General features: G+C 38.0%; 3 protein-coding genes across 3 annotated transcripts; 1 reads left to right on the forward strand and 2 right to left on the reverse strand.

The window, feature by feature from the left end:
* Positions 1-2,478: 2,478 nt before the first annotated feature.
* LOC135641207 (pentatricopeptide repeat-containing protein At4g30700-like) lies at positions 2,479-5,196 on the forward strand. Its single transcript, XM_065156404.1, has one exon. It carries the CDS (start codon positions 2,620-2,622, stop codon positions 4,966-4,968), a length of 2,349 nt encoding a protein of 782 aa, XP_065012476.1. The 5' UTR covers positions 2,479-2,619; the 3' UTR covers positions 4,969-5,196.
* A 317-nt stretch (positions 5,197-5,513) lies between these two features.
* Positions 5,514-12,131, reverse strand: LOC135641208 (translation initiation factor IF3-2, chloroplastic-like). Its single transcript, XM_065156405.1, has 10 exons — positions 11,601-12,131; positions 10,777-10,816; positions 10,631-10,690; positions 10,336-10,397; positions 9,991-10,046; positions 9,878-9,911; positions 8,813-8,885; positions 8,648-8,740; positions 6,001-6,174; positions 5,514-5,862 (listed from the first exon to the last, which is right to left on the reverse strand). The coding sequence occupies exons 1-9, from the start codon at positions 11,870-11,872 to the stop codon at positions 6,034-6,036; spliced, it is 831 nt and encodes a 276-aa protein (XP_065012477.1). The 5' UTR covers positions 11,873-12,131; the 3' UTR covers positions 5,514-5,862; positions 6,001-6,033.
* A 2,557-nt stretch (positions 12,132-14,688) lies between these two features.
* Positions 14,689-17,826, reverse strand: LOC103971133 (disease resistance protein RGA2-like). Its single transcript, XM_065155331.1, has 2 exons — positions 16,660-17,826; positions 14,689-15,444 (listed from the first exon to the last, which is right to left on the reverse strand). Exons 1-2 carry the CDS (start codon positions 17,824-17,826, stop codon positions 14,689-14,691), a joined length of 1,923 nt encoding a protein of 640 aa, XP_065011403.1.
* Positions 17,827-19,838: the final 2,012 nt, after the last annotated feature.

Genomic DNA, 19,838 nt, shown 5'->3' on the forward strand with positions numbered 1-19,838 from the left:
TTTTGTGTCTATTTTAATATAAATTTTAAGAGAACGAAATGGTATAGCATTTACAACTAAATTTCTTTTTCTAGCTTGGGAAAGAGTAGAAGCTTATGATTTCTTTTGAACAACATGAATGATAGTATTGATGGGCAATAGAAGGCTCTCCTAGAAGATATCATGACACCTTTTTTTTATATCAAAAGTATGTCTACTAGTGGATCTAAGAAAGAAATTTTCATGATATGATAGAAAGATTTTTTTTATTGGCATACAAGTGTAAGAAAATGTCATCGATAAATATGAGATAGTAATTTTGCTCTTATTTTTAAAATTAAAAGGTATAATTTTGTTAGATATGTTTACTTTATTAAATAAAGAGAATAAGACTCGAGCAACCATCAGAGGAGATCACCATCTTTGGTCCTCTCTCATTCACCTAAAATAAGAAGATAGGAGAATTGTTGATCAAACATGCATAAATAAATAAAAAAAAGTGATACAATATTCAATCCACTTTTTGAACATACTAAGAAATTTAAAAAGATTAAGAGTTTTGCTCATAGTAGTGAGAAAAGACTACCAAAGATTTTTTCAATATCAACCTTTTTTTATCATAATATAAGGATTTTCACTTTTAGAATTAAAAAAAAAAATTAAGCCATCTTTTAGGCCACCAAAATATTATAACGAATGCTACAACTATGAATGAAATTGGATTGTTCAAAGGGACCAGATCAGGCAAAGTGAAATAAGTTTGAAGGCTATAATAAAATTCAGATATTGACATTTAGGGATAAAAATGATGAGTTTGGATCCAACTAGTAGGAAGAGTGTCATTGATATAAAAATTAATTAAAAATAGCAACGACTTTTACAGTCTCCTATACTTCGTTTAAGCAAAAAGGGCTTAGAGAGAGCATTGTATTAAGAAGAATTGAGAGCAGCATTATTCCCAAGAATTTTCATAAAAATTAACAAATTCAACTAAGGTTAGTCATAAAATTGTCTACCCCTAATAGATATGAGGTTATACTAATATCTAATATTTCATTTGATCAAAATCATTAGTCAAATGAGATTTTGTCTTGGACCATCATTTTAGATTAATTTATTGAAGGTTTGACATTGATTACTTTTAAAGTAAGAGACTTTTATGAGGTGAGATTCAGTAAGGCCAACTATATAGTCTTTAGTTTCTAATATAAAAATTTTAAAATTAATGCTAGAGTGATGTTGTTCATTTTATTTTATTTGGAAAGAAATCTTTCCATTTTACAAATAATTTTTAGAGAAAACAGTGGATGGATTATCCAAAAATAATTATAATCAGAGGAGTCCAAGAACCAGACATTTTAGATAAACCCTTAACTTATTTTTTTAATTATTTATTAAAAAAATATATTTATGTCGATCATGAAAATAGGGTTAAAATAATAAAATAAATAAAGATTAGCCTTAAACGTGACAAATAATATTTTCAATCTAGATCGGTTGGATTTTAATGATGATGATGAAGATGATGAGAGAGATTAAATATTGTAATAATACTCTCTATGTAAGAAGAATTAGAATGACTAAAATGAACGTAGGAGAATGAAATAAATTTTGTAATAAATAAGTTTAAAATTTTAGAGTATAATACATAATTGACTCTTAGGGTAGTATAGAGAAGAATGAGAAACAATAAGAGAAGGAAGAAAGGGGAGGGGAGGAGGAGAAGATAACAGAAGGGGGTTGCGGCTAGAGAAGAGAAGAGAATGCTACGACTGTGAAAGAGAAGGGAAGAATAGAGAAAAGAGAAGGGAAAATAAGATATAGAAGTTTATAAATTTGTTATGTTTTCTCTCTATTTTGACGTATATTTTTATATTTTTATTATGCATATGTTATGTTATATAATTATGCTTACTAAAAAAAAAAATATGATTTGAGATTTATCGTTAACTATTTTATATGAATAATTTTAAAATATTATATACGTGACATGACGTATACTCATCTTATTAAAATTATAAAGATTTATACTTATCGAGTGATTAGTCGTTATAAATCTTATTTTATAGTTAAAATTTTTAATTATTTATTATAAATCTTATTTTAAAAGATATTGATATCCCACCTAAATAATTGGATATGAAAATGGATATGAAAACGAACAGCCTATGTCAATACAAATATAGACGGATATCATGTCAACATTTCATGTATAAAAATTTTAGATATGTTATGTTTGAGTTTTCTCTTGGTTAGATATTATAGTTATATACAGGTGTCAAAATTATAAAAAAAAATATTATTATTTTGTTTAGTATATTAATATATTTTATTTTAAAATTATATATTTTTTATTAGAAATACATATGACATTTTACTTTAGTCAATATAAATAGAATTAGTAATAGAATATTACATGGTTCGACTAGTGACCCAAAAGGTTCGATTATGATAGCTACAGTAAAAAAGATAAACTAGGAAAAGAAAATTAAATTTTCGATTGTTATTAAGCCACGTCAGCCATGCTGCGTATCATGCATGGACGGACCGTGCTACGGAACGGCATGACGACCAAACTCGAAACGTTATTTGACTCCAGTTAATTGCGCCTGTTCCCGCTAACCCCCCACCCCACTTTGCATGGCCGTGCGCCGCCACCACAAGGCCCTCTACCTCGGCCTCATCTCTGCCGCCACCACCCTTCACCACCTCGACCAGATTCTCGCCCACTCCATCGTCACCGGCTATCACCCTGACCTCATCACCGCTACCGCCCTCCTCCGCCGCGTTTCCGACCTTGGTGGCACCGCCGCCGCCCCCCGCGCCCTCCGCCTCTTCTCCTCCGTTCCCGACCCTGATCTCTTCCTCCTCAACGTCCTCCTCCGCTCTCTCCCACCCTCCACTGCCCTCCCCCTCCTCTCCTCCCTCCCCCGCCATCACCCCCACCTGCGCCCCAACACTTTCACCTACGCTGCCGTCGCCTCCGCTGCTTCTAACCACCCCGAGGCCGCCCCTCCACTCCACGCCCGTATCATCGTCGATGGCTTCGCCAATGACCTCTTCGTTGCCTCCTCACTCGCCGATCTCTACCTCAACTCATCACAGGTCTCCCTGGCGGAGAAGGTGTTTGATGGAATTCCTGACCCGGATACCGTTCTTTGGAACACGCTTATCTCCGGATTGGTAAAAAACTGCTCCTTTTCAAGAGCGGGGAGCGTCTTCCAGCGAATGGTAGCGTCCAACAGTGCCAGGTTCGATTCAACCACCTTGGCGGTCGTCCTCCCTGCAGCAGCAGAGCTCCAAGATCCGAACTTGGGGACGCTGGTGCATTGCTTGGGCATCAAACTGGGGTTGGCATCTCCTCCGCATGTCGTCACAGGGTTGATATCCATGTACTCCAAGTGCGGTGACATCCCTGCCGCAGAGTTCTTGTTTGAGGAGATAGAATACCCGGATTTGATTGCATATAACGCAATGATCTCAGGGTATTCCATCAATGGCCACATCGAATCTTCTGTGGGCTTGTTTAAGGCGCTACTGGTTTCGGGTGGAGGGAGACCGAACTCAAGCACCATGGTCGGCTTGATCCCAGTTTTCAGTCCCTTTGGTTATGAACTGCTCGCTCGATCCATTCATGGCTTCGCTGTGAAAGCTGGTTTCGATGTGAACTCTGCCGTATCGACAGCTCTCACCACCGTCTACTGCAGACTGAATGAAATGGAAGCAGCAAGGCGAGCTTTTGATTCCATGCCGGAGAAGAGCATGGCGTCTTGGAACGCCATGATATCCGGGTACGCACAGAACGGTTTGACAGCAACGGCGATCTCACTGTTCAGGGAGATGCAGGCGTGCAACCTCAGACCCAATCAGATCACCGTCACCAGCATGCTTTCGGCCTGTGCTCAGCTCGGAGCTCTCACCATGGGAAAATGGGTGCATCAAATAATCGCAGAGGAAGACCTTGAGCTCAACGTCTTCGTGTCCACCGCACTCGTCGACATGTACGCCAAGTGCGGGAGCATCGCGGAAGCTCGAAGCATTTTCGATGACATGGAGGAGAAGAATGTGGTCTCCTGGAACGCCATGATATCGGCTTACGGAATCCACGGCCGAGGCCTCGAATCTCTGAAGCTCTTTGAGGCGATGCGGAGTGCGAGCGTCGCGCCCACGGGCGTCACCTTCCTCTCGGTTCTGTGTGCTTGCAGCCATGGCGGGTTGGTGGAAGAGGGCCGCGCCATCTTCGAGTCCATGAAGCGTGAGCATGGAGTGGAGCCAGGGACGGAGCACTACGCTTCCATGGTGGATCTCCTTGGCCGAGCAGGGCGACTCGGCGAGGCGCTCGAGTTCATAAAGACGACACCTGAGAGCGCCGGTGCGGGCGTCTGGGGTGCGTTGCTTGGTGCTTGCATGATCCACAAGGAGAGCGAGCTCGCTAGATATGCTGCACGCAAGCTGTTCGAGCTGGAGCCCGAGAACCCCGGTTACTACGTCCTCCTTTCCAACATACATTCATCCAAGAGGAACTACCTGGAAGCAGCCATGGTGAGACAGGATGCCAAGAACAGGAAGCTGGCGAAGACACCGGGATGCACTCTGATCGAGGTCGGGGATGCCGTGCACACCTTCACGGCCGGCGACAGGTCGCACCCGCAGTCAACCGCGATCCACTCCCTGCTGGAGAAGCTGACCGGGAAGATCATCGAGGCGGGGTATCGGGCGGAGACCGAAGCAGCATTATACGATGTCGAGGAGGAGGAGAAGGAGCAGATGGTGAAGGTTCACAGCGAGCGGCTGGCGATCGCTTTTGGGCTCATCAGCACCGGCCCGGGGACGGAGATCAGGATCATAAAAAACCTGAGGGTGTGCTTGGACTGTCACCAGGCCACCAAGTTCATTTCCAAGATCACTCAGAGGGTGATTGTTGTAAGGGATGCTACAAGGTTTCACCATTTCAGAGATGGGGTGTGCTCCTGTGGGGACTACTGGTGAGAATTCATGGAGGGACACCTGTCTATACGATCCAATATCAGATCTTAATCAGTTCAGTAGATATCAAAAAATATTGATCGATATGAACTGATCCCGCTGATATTTAATTTCTCTTGGTGATAATAATATTTTGTATGAGGCAATTTGAAGAGACAATTTACAAGGATAGTTCATCTATGCACAAATTAAATTACAAATTACAGTGAGAATATTTCCAAAATTATTCCATATCTATCTGAATCATGATTGAGAGAGGTGCAATGGAGGTAGTTTGTACTTGTAACAACAACAACAGCTTAAGCCTGTAGCATGTTTCCTATCAGTTCTTTCTCCTCGTGAAGAAACAGATGAAGAGTATCATAAGTTGCTCAAGCAATATAAAAAGGTTCAATCAAGTTATACCTTTTGAGTTAAATCAACAGTTATCAGTAGAATATACAAATATTTGATGCAGAAAGAACAAAATTTTACCTAAGAGAGATGATAAATGAAACTTTCTGATAGAAATGAGATTAATACTAAAAGGAAAAGAACAAAGTAACAAATTGATAATTATCATGGCCTCTTCATAAACTAAGATAATTAGTATCCACATGCTGACTCATACAAAAAGATTTGCTTGTTACTTGCCACAATGCATTCTCTACTATACTAAACAAAACTCTACTGCCCATAATTAGAAGCTATAAATCTTCAAGGCAGACTTAGTGGATGGAAAAGATGAAAACAGCAATCAGAACCATTACCTGGGAATTATTTCCACAATAATAATATGAAAAATGATCTTGTGGCCATGTTGACAAGATCAGTTTTACCATCCGATTCTATCATCCACTGATTCGATATTTACATTAAGTAGTTGAGCAATCACCTCAGCCTGCCTATCCATGAAACCTAAATGAAAAAGATGCCATTATCATTTATTGCATGCACAAATAGCCAAGTTCTAACAATATCGTCATACAAAGTAGTCACTTAACAAGGATGCATAAGCATCCAAAATGTCAAGCAGGAAATAACTGAGATAATTACCTCTTGCCATGATTCCAAGACACTCTCACAAAGCTAAACACTTGCAGAAACTTCTGTAACTGGTTTTTCCTTTTTCTTTGGCTGTTCCTGGTTTTTTTGCAGAACTGCTTTGTTGGGCATGAGAACCATGAAGATGTTTCTTTCGCTGAAGTTTTTACTCTCCTCAGTTGCCAGCTAAATTTTCAGATCCAAAAAAAATAAGGAAAAGAAAAGTTAGTGTGATCAGGTTTTTGGTCAGTCTCATACATAAAAAGGCTCCTAAAAGACTAAGTTCTGCATTTATGTTAACTCGTTTATAAGAAACTGAGAGAAGAGAGCTTTCACAATCATGGTAGCATCAGGCAGTGCATCCTACAACAACAATTGGAAGTTTAAATTCATTAAGTCTGCTAATTAAATATTAAATGGTGCATATAAAGCAGAATACTTGCTAGAAAAGAGTTACCATCATTGGCCTACCATTTTGCAGGAATGCAGTACCAGCTCAGGATACATCCCCTACTTAAAATTTAAATCACACATATTGCTTTGGTGGAGTTATTCAATGGATGGATCAAATCTTCAAACGTTATGCAAGATCTGAATCCAAGTAGATGACATATCTCTTAGATAGAGACTATGTTTTTCACATGTAACTTCCCCATTCCATCCAAGTTGCTCTCTTGACATCAATTAACTAACCCACTGGAATAACTCACTACATGGCTGATATTTTCTGCCACAATGAATAACCACACACGATATTTTGGATGTTCCTATGTCTAATTAGCATCTTACAGTGTACTTAAGTGACATATAACTATGCGAATCATCAAGATAAATATCTATCCTGACTGTTGGTACTATTTTAGGGCAACATAAATATCTATTCATAAACTAACCATCACTCATTCCTCCAAGTGAATCAAGTGCAGAACAGATGGTTTGACTAGAATCCACTTGGGCAAGTTTTCTTTTAGTCCAACTCTCACAAACCAAAATACTGCAAACTTATCCAAATCATTTGAATCATAAGATAAATTCTGTAGAGCAAAATATAATAGAATAGTGAACTAAAAGAAATGAAACTTTATGATCACTGATTTATCTCGTTCTTTCCTAACAAAAGAGGTGCACCTGTGAATTCTACTTTCAAAACTCTTAGAAAGTGTTCTTTTCTCAAAAATAAAATTAACACAGTTAATAACTATTCTACAGAAACCATTTACTCCAGTTTCATATGGCTTCAATGTTTCCTTTTTTTCTCATTGGTTATATCCTTTATGATAACAAATTTGGATCTATTACGGACATTCAAGGTGCAATAGTAGGATCAGGGTTGCTGCAAGCGCTAGGTGCCACAGACTCAAAATGCCCAAGGGCCTGAGCGAGGAGAGGTGCTCCTGAATATTATAATTTAAAAATTATATATCATGATTAATAAAAATAAACTAAAAAGTAGCACTGATGTTTCATCTGAAGTGCTGCCTACCGTAGCAATGATTCAAGATTCTAAAGCTGCAACAGCAATCCAAAACACTAAAAAGTAGCACTAATCACTACAGCAATAGCAATAATAATCAATATTTAATTAATGATTCACTGCAGTAAAGAAGGCAGTTGCTGTTCCCTAAAGTCAGCTGATGTTCACAGGGAAGGGGCAGTTGCTGTTCACTACAGCAGGCAGCTGCTGTTCACGGGGGAAAGGGGGCTATGACAAGGCCGGGATGGGGGGAGACGGGGGGCTGCGGTGAACAGGGCAGAGGTAGGAGGAAGGAGGGAGGTGGAAAAAAGAGAAAGATATTCTGGGAGGAAGGGAAAGCCGCCACCGTGTTGCCAGAGGAAGATGTCGCCGCTACTGTTAGAGGAAGACGTTGTTGTTGGTATTGGAGGAAGACGCTGCTGGGGAAGAAGGCGATTGCCATCATTCACCGATGGGAGGAGCGCCACTGCCATGCAGAAATAGGAAAGAGGGTTTCTACGTTAGGGTTCTTCTTGCACGTGAGGTTTCAGGCTTTTTGCGACTGTGTGATAGATAACTGGTTCAATCGATCCAATTGTCTTGCGTTTGGTTTGACTCAAGCTTGATGGTTAATTGATTCAATCGAACAAGATAAGTTAGTTTGGTTCAACTCAAGCTTGACCTAGCAAGAGTTGAACTAGGTGGGCACTCGACCCACCTAGCGCCTGGGCCATGCCTGAGTGAAGACACCCGCCCAGCGCTTGGTGACTTCACTGAGCAAGATTCATCGAAAATAGACAATATGATCAGTAAGCCCATACTAGTTTTTAGGTGACTCATCATTAACGTATGGTAACTGCTGATTCAATTGGTCTTTAATGTGGGGTTGGTACATTTTAATTTTTCTGTATTCCTCTTTTCTGCCTGAAATACAAGAGCAGATTGACTATCACAAAATTTGATAATATTTTATCAAATCGTAAGGCAGAAATTGAGGTGAACCAAGGGAACCATGCCAGTCACCTCATGCAGAGTTGCAACATGTAGCAATACCTCTAAATTTTCTAAGCTGTATACAATATTTACCACTTCTTTGTACAAATATAAATATATTATTGAAAGAATAATAGAAAGTTCACATGCAAAAAACAGATGAAGGTTTTTTCTCTAAAAAATATAAATTTCAATGCAAGTTAGGTGCATTACCTCCCCAATGTCACTCTGAAAACGCTGAAGAAGTTCGATAGCAATATTCCTGAACTCATTTTCCCGGCCTTTCAAGTTAACAATGACCTTAACCTGAAGGACAGTTCATAGGCATGAGCCTGAGACTTTACTATAGCATAAAGAATAATATGAATTAAGAAGAACCTTATCTCCATCTTTAAGGAACTTCTGAGCAGCTTTTAACCGCACAGAGTAATCATGAGAGTCAATGTTGTACCTGTCTTCAGACATGTTAGCTAGTCCAGCATAATACATAAATAAAAAAACTAAGCAAAATATGAACAAAACACATTGAAATAAGAACCGTTAGTCAAACAATGAAGTGAGTGTAAGATATATCACACTCATGAATCAGTCATTGTAGGAAATATATGTTATCAATGTCATTAAAGCCACAGATTATGTTCCTGTTGAACTCTCCGACTTACACTGAACAAACAAATCTAGTAGGAAAATAAGATGTCAAAGAAAAATTCTGCCTAACTATAAGATCAATAACAACATAGGATTGCTAACAGTAAGTGCCAACTTATCCTTTCACAATCCAGCTTCTCTATGACGTTGCCAATAATTCAGTTAATCCTGGGTGTCAATATGGGAAACTGTAAATAAATTTTGGCCTATGGAAAACTATTCTCCTTCTCAGCAAGCATAGCTTTTCTGTTGATATAGTTACATCTGATGCATCGTTAGGCAAATCATCTAGGTACATAATCAAATATTAAACATCTAAAGCAAAAATATCATGTCCTCCAACTACTTTATATCACATAGATCACTAAGCTTTGAGCAAACTGATTATGCAAGCCACACCTGAATATTTTTGTCTCACTATCAATTGGCGACAGCATGGTTAGGGAAGCCAAATGTCCTCCACAATTAGTTTAATTTTAAAGTGGCAATATGATACACTTATAGGCAGTAGCAATTGGATATAAGCCCCTACAACTGCACGAATCCCATAGCAAGAACAAAATGATTTCCACAGAGACCACAGTTCCATTCATAATCCCACCAAAGTAGCAAGTGCAACCCCAAAATTTATATGTCCCATCAATATGGTAGGCTATAGAATGAGCAAAAATTGAAATAGAAAAAAGAAGGTTTGATTAAAAAAATTCAGAGAAAGTAACAAGATAACACGTTATAACCATCATATAACAAATGAGTATAAACAAAATATCCTTTTAATGAAAAGGAGAATCATACCCCATTTTAAGTTCCTTAATGTCCATGCGGTTTGCTGCAAATTGTCAAGAATACATAAGAATCTTCTTTTTTGATTTTTCGATCACAAAGAAACCAAAGGATGGGACATTTACCGGCAGATCTCTTTTGTTGCACTCGTTTCTTCTTTTGCTGCTCGTACTTGTGTTTTCTGTAGAAGCAAAATAATTGTATTAAGTCAACAGTAATTCATATACCTCCTACTTATGTTTTCTGCAGGTGCACTTTGCTGTAGAAAATAATAGTTTTCTGTAGAAACAAAGTGAAACCAACTTATTTTTGCACAGCTTAATGTAATAAAATATCTTTATACCATTTTTATAGTCATACCAAAAGTTTAAACTCTTGAAACTGACAAAAATAGAAAATGAGGCAATCAATGAACTACTTCAGCTAAGTGTAAAATAACTGAAACTGTCTAGTTATCACACAGAACATACTTGTAATCTGTACTCTCAAAGAGGCGAAGCACAGGAGGGTCTGCATCTATGGACAAAATTGCCTGAAAAAGAAAGCAAGCAGGAATAAAGTTCCAGATTATCCAATAATTTAATACTTTTCCTTAACCAATAAGTTCTTAATCTGAAGTCATTGGAAGAAGATACAAGTAGGTCCACAAGTAAAAGAATAATGTGAACTCCAACTTAATCTTATTTCATCCTAGATACAAAATGGATATATCATTTTCATTTGCACTTACAGTTAAAATCACCCGACTTGCTTTATAAGACATACCAGAATTAGATCAGCATCATCTGCCATTCTTACGGCTTCATCTATTGACACTACACCAAGCTATTGAGAGAAAAAAGTAGAGTGGACTCACTGCAAAATGTGGATGATATAACTAGCACCGAAGAAGGAAAGGAATCTAGACTAACCATATTTTGTTGCTCGTCTAATAACCTTACAGAAGATGACCTGAAACAAGATAAGGAAAATGATACTCATATGGCCTGATGAGCAATGAGAGGTAAAAAATTTAATTCGATTTAATATGTGGACAAGCAGAATGTCTCAGTAAATACAAGCATAAGATTCTTAAGATCAATGATAGTACAAGCTATTCATCCATTGGAGAACAAGGAACAAAGATTATGGATGTAGGTCACGTTGAATAATTTCAACACTAATTCAGGGCCAAAAGCAGCAAATGTTAACCAGATATATTAACTACATCCACATTTTCAGGGAAAAATTGTTTATTCACTGAGAAAAAGAACTGATAAGTTTCTACAGTTACATATACCTCCATTCGCACAACCTGTTTCAACACTAGATCAAATTCAAGGAAATGTGCTACAAAAGCACCTAAGTTTTAGTTCTGGACCTCAACGATGAAATTTATGCATCATGCACGGAAGATATGAATTCAAAAGGCTTGATTGAATTTTAGAGTGATTCATATAAGGATGGGTTCATCTTTTCCTAGGATTAGTTGTGTGTTCAACTCCTTCCGAATATCTCACTAGTACCATTCGAAACCTCACCAGCCATTTTATCTTCTTTGATGTCTTTGTCTATTCACACGGGGAAAAGGAGAAGAAAACAAGGTTACTTTTTGGCTTTCCACCGATTAAGCTATTAAAGCCTCAGCCTTAAGCAGACTCATCGTCGGTTTCCAGGGAAAATTAGGCACCCAAATCCTCAGAAAGCAAAAGGCTCGGTTCAATGAATCCAACCAGGAAGAGAAAGAAGAGCATACTTGATCCTGTCAAGGTCGAGGGCAGGGTCGTAGTCGGGATCTGCGGCGGCGCGGCCATCTCTCGGGCGCCTCCGGGATGGGCCAGGGCGGTACCCACCGCCGCCGCCGTAGCGGGCGACCACCGCGGCGAGGGGACGGCGACCGCCGATCCGGTTCCGGGAGAATTTGAGCCGGAGGGGTAGCTGCACCAAGGGGAGGCGCCTCGACGGGTTGGGTGCCGCGGGAGACAAGGAGGGCGAGGGATTGAAAGAACAGATAGCGATTCTGGCCATGCTTTTAACTTCAATCAAACAAAGGAAAAGAAGGAGGAGGAGGAGGAGGAGGAATCTCAGACCCTCCTTCCTCTCGATCTCTTCCCGAGTGGCAAGGGAGAGGAAAAGACGACGACTAGTTACTGATGGGGGGAGGTTCTTCTTATCCACACGGCGCTCTCCGATCGTCTCAAGAGCTCCTCCAGCCTTGTTTCTGTTTTCTACAACAAAAACAGAACAGGAGGAGATGGTGAATGAAGGCTGGAAAGAAAAGAAACAAGAAGATGGATATGTTTAATGTTTTATAAAACAAATTTGGATGGGCGCAACAAAGACGGGAAATAATGTGGTCGGATCGCTTACCTTAACGTGAAATTTCTTTTTGTAAAATTGCGTATATTTTTGTAAAATTTTAATTTTAGCATATGTAATGTCGTTGCAAAAATCTAAAAACTTGAACTTGTCGTTTGGTTAACGTCAATAAGTGAACTTAATTTGGTTATTAAATTAAAAATTCAGATGAAATTAATATACTTTAATAATAATTTATTGTGAATGAATTGTTCCGCAATTTATTTATACATATTTTTTTGCTAGGAGTGTATCTAAAATGTTCCCATCCACTACACCTCATCTAACATCTTGTTAGGTGATTTGGTCACCTTGAATCATTTTAAAAAATTATCTTATTTTCATTGTTCTTTGCTATTCATTTGGGCCAAAACCCAATCAGTTTTTAATTATTTTAATATCTTTTTTTTATATATAATTATATGTTTTGAGTTTTAATATAGGGTAACTATGGAGAATTTTTTTAAAAAAAAAGTAACTAAAAAAATCAGTTCTTATTAGTTTTAAATTGTTGATAAATCGTAATATTTTCATAAACCCTAACAGAGGGAAAGAAATCATAGACCTATTATTATCATGTCAGAATTTTTTTTTTTTTTTCTAATAATTACACTGCCTTTGAATTAAGTTAGGCTTATAGACCAATTCAGTCGATTCATTAGTTAAATATCAGTTTAAAAGTTAAATTAGAAAGAAAAAAAAAAAGAAGAAGGTGGGGTACAATTTTCATATTTTCTAAAAAGGCACATCCCATTTGCCATTTGCTATAATCATCGAAACACTTGGTACTCGGAGTAATACATACGTAGTCACACTGGTCCGGTCCATATGATGAAACGATCCAATATATCATTTTATAAAATTTATCTTATTTATTATAATACTTTTGAATAGGCTTAAAGTGACTTTGGTATTTCAACCAAAACATTGTAAGTCCTATTCAAAACCTAATAGAAATAACCATCTAATCTAGAAAAAACAGAGTTTATTAGGTTTCAGATGAGATGGTTAAGTTAATTACTATAGATATACAAGTTAATTATTAACAATAACAATATTATGAATTAGTGGACTTTGTTTTCGGAGCAATCATTTCAAACGATTTCTTTAAGAAAGAGAATTATATGATTCCACAATACTCGTATCATCCTTTTTATCTCATGCGATCATCCCCTCTTAGAGGGATAATTTGAATAATAATTTATTTTCACAGTCACACCCATCATTAATAATATTAAAAAAGTTCTATCTCAAATAATCATGATGGAGTTGGTGTTAGTATTATAAGTTTAAATCTAATAGGGATTCCTTCAATTAGCTTGAATCTAACTAGGAATAAATTCCTAATATACTTATCGATTCTAACAAGAAATGATTAAAAAATCAGTACAATATTAACACGAGTAGACAAGATGTGATCATTCTTTCTCAAAGACATGATTTTATTGATTGATTATACTTTATCGATAATAGATGTTTAAGTACACATGAATGAATGAATGAATGAATGAATGAAGAGCTCTTCGGATCGCTAAGCTTAAGCATTGGTTGAATGTGATTAATCACCTTAAAAAATTTTATGAAGAGGTAGAAGAAAGATTTCCATCATTTTGATTCATTACTTATTTTCTTGATATATTCTTTAATTCTTTCTTTGGTATTATTTATGAGTTAATTTTAATGGTTTATTCAATAAAAATTTTGCTTTCTTCCAGAAGAGCATAAAATTATGATGGAGTGAAATAACTTCATGTATCTTCGATTAGCGTTAAGGATGAGCTTTGAGGTAATTTCTTCTTTATTTGCGGTCTCTCTTTAAGATCTAGTGGCGATGGAGCATGATTTATTTAGATATATTTTCTTTTTTTTCTTTTAATTTTGGGGGTGGAGACTATTTAACATGGCTGAATAAATGAAAATGTGTTGTGAGACAATAATCTTTTTTAGATGACGTATTTCGTGTAGTAGTTATGTAGGCACCGCATTCTGATCGAAAGGGAAGTATGAAGATTAATTTTTATACTACAATTTTATTGTGTTAGGTTAGTAAGTTCATATTAGTGTTGCATGCAATCTTAGAAACGGCAAATTACTTACTTTGGTTTTCGTGAGGCAGCAGAGATGGTTGTGTTTTGTTTGCTTTTGAAACAAAAGCCGTCTACCATTCGACGTGCGACACAAAAGAGTAGTAGTCTATTGTTACAGATATAAAAAAAATTGTTCTGATTGAAGTGAGATGCAAACCGATACTATCAGAGCAGAGCAAATGTGGAAGTGAGATGCAAACATTAACAAGTTTATTATACCAGAGAGAGAGAGAGAGAGAGAGAGAGAGAGAGAGAGAGAGAGAGTTGGAGGGCATACATACATTATTAGATTAAGAAGGATTGCCTCCCATGGATGGATGACTTCACTTGGGTCAACACACACACACACACACACTTGCAAATCGATGAAGAAGACGGATGGACAATATCCTTTGCCGATTAGAGCTGCAACTTTGGACATCCTTTAATATTCATGTAAATATCGGGCGATTGTTTGAGCCTCTCGGGAATGAATGACAGCATGGCGCAATCTCGTACGTCCAGGTAAAAAGGAATTCCGAGTTCTGCCAACCAATCCGGCAAAGAGATCAAATTGTTGCATCGGATAATCCTCAATTGACGAAGGTGCTTGAGATGCTTGATTCCCTGTGGTAAGCACCTCAGCTCTTCACACCCGGTTATCTCCAACACTTCGACATATTTAAGGTTCTGCCAACCTACAAATTCAGAGCTCAGCAACTTGTCATTATTCAACCATAGTGATAATGTAAATCCCAATCTTTTTGAAAGTGGCACATGAAATTCCTTGAATTTTGGACACTCGATTAGTATCAACGTTTCAAGCAATGGGAACACGTCACCTTCACCTTTTGCCTTCGGCCATCTCTCCAGCATAGGCATTTCTGAGAAAATGAGTGTTTCCAATCTAGGAAATGTGTCATCGTCACCGTCACCGTAGAATACATCATCCACTGCACTAATTGAATCCATGCCACTTATCTCAACAGTCTCAAGCTTAGGTAGTTGTCCAAGCGGTGGTAGCCTTTCACATTGTTTTAGATTGACGAGCTTGATCTCTGTCAAATGCCACAGATTTTCTTTTTTGCACGCCATCCAGCTCGGAAGTTTCTTCCCCATATAAGAAACAATTTCTAATTTCTCTAAAACTAGGTTAGGCTGAAGGTTTTCCAATACCTGCTCATGTAATAATGCTACGTTAGTAACTAGTGCAACTTCCATATCCCGCCACTCCCAACATAGTGCCAAATACTTGAGGAATATTTTATCATTGAGCTTTAAGGCTCGAGCATCCTCTGCGCTTGATAGTCCATCAAGTTTTTTCAAACGAAGTTCTTTAAGATTTACTAAACTCTGCAGCTCTAGGATGACACTCGCAAGACTATCAGCTGTAGCATGCACTAATAACTTTTGGAGGTTAGTCAATTGCCCTATTCCATGGGGTAATCGAGTCAAGGATACACATTTGTCCACATTTAGCATTGTCAATTTTTTCATGCTGGCCAAACCTTCGGGTAATTTCACCAACCATTGACACCCTTCAACGTCTAACTCTTGTAAATTTGTAAGGGTGATGATCGACTCGGGAAGCATTCGAAGCTTTTGACAATAAGCTAATTTTAAAATCAATAAATTCTTGAGTTTGTGGATCGATTTGGATAATTTCTGAAATTTTTCACAATGAGCCAACTTTAAGATCTTCAAATTTTGAAGGTTGAAGATATATTTAGGAAGTGCTTGAATCTCAGTGTAGGAAAGGTTGAGGTATCTCAGGCTAACCAACTTGGCAATTGTATTAGGTAATTGTTGGATCCTACAATGTGATAAATGTAATATCCGTAAGTGTACCAGATTTATAAACATGGCTGCTGGGATCTCTTTGATTTGACACTTTTGATCGTTTTCAGCCATCTCTTCCTCCGTTTGCAAAATCAAAGTTCTTAATCTCTTTGTGACCCCTGCTGATAAGACGGTTAGAAATGTCGATGTAGCATCAGAATTAGAATCAGAATCGACAACTAAACATAGATGGCAACATTGTTCTGGGATTCTTATTGAATCTTGACCAATCGTTGTCCTCATATAGTAATCTGAGCCCAACGTTTCAAATTCTAACTCAATTTCATTGATCAATCGATTCATCTTCTCAACATCAAATGATTGTTGTAGCATAAGGTCTTCAGCGATCATCATATGCATGTAGTCTTCCATTAAATAGCTAAATGGATCTAAATTGCACAGTGAGCCATAGAGTTGTAATCGTGCAAGTTTAGTTGAAAGATTTTGGAGGCTCATTAATTTAAAATGCTGATGGTGTTTAACATTTGAGTAAGGACGCCAAACATCTGAGTGACAAGACAAATCATATGCTACTTCTTGCCATCGACTTACCTCAGTGTACCTGAATATTGAGCCCAACGTCTTTGCCAGCAAGGGAGAGCCATCAAGTTTTTTGCCACTAATTGTTTCACCCTTAAGTGTTTGGTATTGTTGCTCCGCAAATTGAAGTAGAAAATTTATGGTACAAGTGTTCTCTTTGTCCTGCGCTGATCCAATGAATGTGTCTCTCATGAACAATTTTATCCAAGCATCCTTTGATAGGCCATCCAACGAGTAGTCTCTGGACCCAAATATAGTACTGTATTTGGTGGTGATGATCACTGTACTTCCGATTCCACCCACATGCAATAGGTTGTGCTTTAGTTGATCCCACTTGTCTTTCAACCCCCTTTCCGTATAATCATAGTATATGTCATTCAAGATGAGCAAGTATCTTCTTTGGCCGAGCCGTTCATTCACAAGTAGCCAGATAGCTTGGTGTGATTGCAGATGGTCGCACGATTCTCCCGTGATACATCTTGCAAATTCTCTCCCGATGCTTAGTTGATCCCAAGATAAGTCGATGGGAACGTCCACCCAGATTCGATGATGGAAATGTTGGCGCACCCAGGGGTGGTGGTAAATCATCCGAGCCAGGGTTGTCTTCCCCGACGACCACCCTTCATCATGGATGACAATGTCGAAGGGCTCGCCGTTGTTGCTGGATGATTGATTATGCTGAAGGATCTCTAAAATTTTTTCTCTGTCCTCATCTCTTCCCACCACGTCATCTCCTAGGACATAGGAGTACTCTTCATCGCATGGATCCATGGCATCCATCATCTCCTTCCGGAGGTCCAAGGCAGACCCCCTAAGGACGAGCTCCTTCAACCTGAGCCCCATCTCCTTGAGCTCCTGCAGAATAGAAAGACGAAAAGCCACTCGGAAGGAGCGCAACAAGGGATTCGACGGTGCCGCTGCCCTCCCCGTCCACTCCAAGATCCGGTCGAGCAGGTTGTGGACGTCCGCAATGGCTGCACCCGCATCCGCCATCCACATCTCCACGTCCGGCTGCGTCCACGCCCGCATCGTCGCGTCCCGAATGACTGCATTGATGGCCCAAAGGTCAGGAATAATCTTCTCCAGATGATGTTGGATGCCTAGCTCTCGACATCGCTCCTTCATATCAAACGACGGCAGCAAATCCAAGAGTATGTGCCGCAAATCCACTGCCGCCATGCTTTCGCTCCGGCCTTTGATGTTTTGGTTGCGTGAGGTGGGGGTGAGAGCGCTAGAGATGTATATTGTGATTGATGAGCATCGATACTTGGTTTGTTTATTGGATCACGATGATTCTTCTACTTTTATTATTATTAATGTTGTGGCTACTTTTTAAAGTGTGTTCCACCCACAGCACACCAACACACACTCTTGGAATCAATGCTAAGCCTCCTCTAAATAAAGCACTTTCCTCACACACCATAATTCTTTTTCGTTTCGGATCCTAACCTTCGTCCCCAAGCATGGAATGGTAGCAGCTATAAAAGAGGTGATCGGATGTTACTTTAACCGACAAAATGCTAAACACAATCCATGTCAACATTTCATAGAATAATCCTTCCTTGTAAGAGAAGCTTTGGTTGTTCCTTTGATATTCCAATCTTGAAGGCCGTGCCTCTTTTACTCTCTCTTTAGCTTCTTTTTATTTATTTGTTTATACGTTCTATATTATTTTAGAATATGCATACTTGAAGCTTTTTGACCAACACTTTAATTCTTATTTTTCATCTATGTCCGCAACAATCAATTATTGAAAATATGACAATCACGGATTTGATTAAATTTCAAATGTCCAATCTATCAATAAATCGTACCCAACTCATAATGCATAATTGATATTGGTCGCTAAATTTTTTTAATCGATATTATTTTAATACATGAACGAACGGAGTTTGAATAAAACAAGGATATGGTTCAACTATCCTTGTAATAATAATCATTAAGCATCTTTTGACTTTTGATCTAAGCTTCAAGATCGAAGTTAACAAAAGTTTATGCCATCCTCGAGAGATGCTTAGTATTTGTATCTCATAGTTTCAAATTATACTATGTCAAGCAAATTCATATTGATTTTTTTTTTTTTTTTGTGAATGACGAATCAGTATCTCGAGCAACATAATAACCTTTGTTGGGAAAATATTTCATGTGCAGGATGAAAATTAAAAATAGTCACATATTATTAAACCAAGTAGATAAGTTTGAGTAAAAAAGAAAAAGAAAATGAGAGAGCTATTAGGCAAATATTCTAATCGTTTATTGGTAAATTTGGAGATTCCTCTATCATTTCAAAGTTATTCGAATGCAGTTATTATAACCTTTTATCTAAAGCTTAAATAGTACCCCCCCCCCCTTTTTTTTTTTTTTGTTTCTATTAGATGTATATGGCCACAGAAATGTAACAACAAAATAATCTTGGAATCATCAAAGCACGCAACCAATATCGTAAGCAAGCTCTAATGAAGCCTTTTTTCACTCTCCACACCTCCTTTTGGCTTCCAATTATAATCTCGATCTCTAGCAATGCATCATCCAATGTCTTTGATCGACATAATCCAATGCAAACATTTCATCTAATAATCTTTATTGAGAACTTTATTTTTCCATGCAGTTCGTTCTAATCTTCATGTTTTTTCTTTCATTTATCTTCCCTCGAGTGCCTTCTACCCTCTTTTCGTTTCTTCTTTTCCATTTAGCCTTTTTTTTTTCCTATTTATTCTATATTACTTGGAGTTTTTCTATTTGTTCTATATTACTTGGATCTCATTTTTTTTATTAATGAACATTCCACTTATATTAAAGTTGTATGTGCATGCCACCCACACCATCACACTCTTGGAATCAACCTTTGTCATCAATGCACGCAACCGATATCATAAGCAATCGCTAATTATGAAGTTCTTTTATTACTCTCCACACTTCTTTTTGGCTTCCAATCTTATTCTTTATTTCGAGCATGTCATAACGGAAGGGGAAAAAAAAAAGGGAAAAAGGTTGATATAAAGAAAAGTATGGATGCCAATTTTATGCTTTAGATATGCCAGTCTTCATATCTATGCTTTTGTTTGTTCCTTGCAGTTCTCTCATGCTTTAGATATGCTGCTAATCTTCATGTCTTTTCTTTCACTTATCCGTACATAAGTGCCTCCTACACTCTTTTCCTTTCTTTTTAGTATTTTTTTTGTCCTGTTTGC

This window comes from Musa acuminata, chromosome BXJ3-6, assembly GCF_036884655.1.
Source record: "Musa acuminata AAA Group cultivar baxijiao chromosome BXJ3-6, Cavendish_Baxijiao_AAA, whole genome shotgun sequence".
NCBI lineage: Eukaryota > Viridiplantae > Streptophyta > Magnoliopsida > Zingiberales > Musaceae > Musa > Musa acuminata.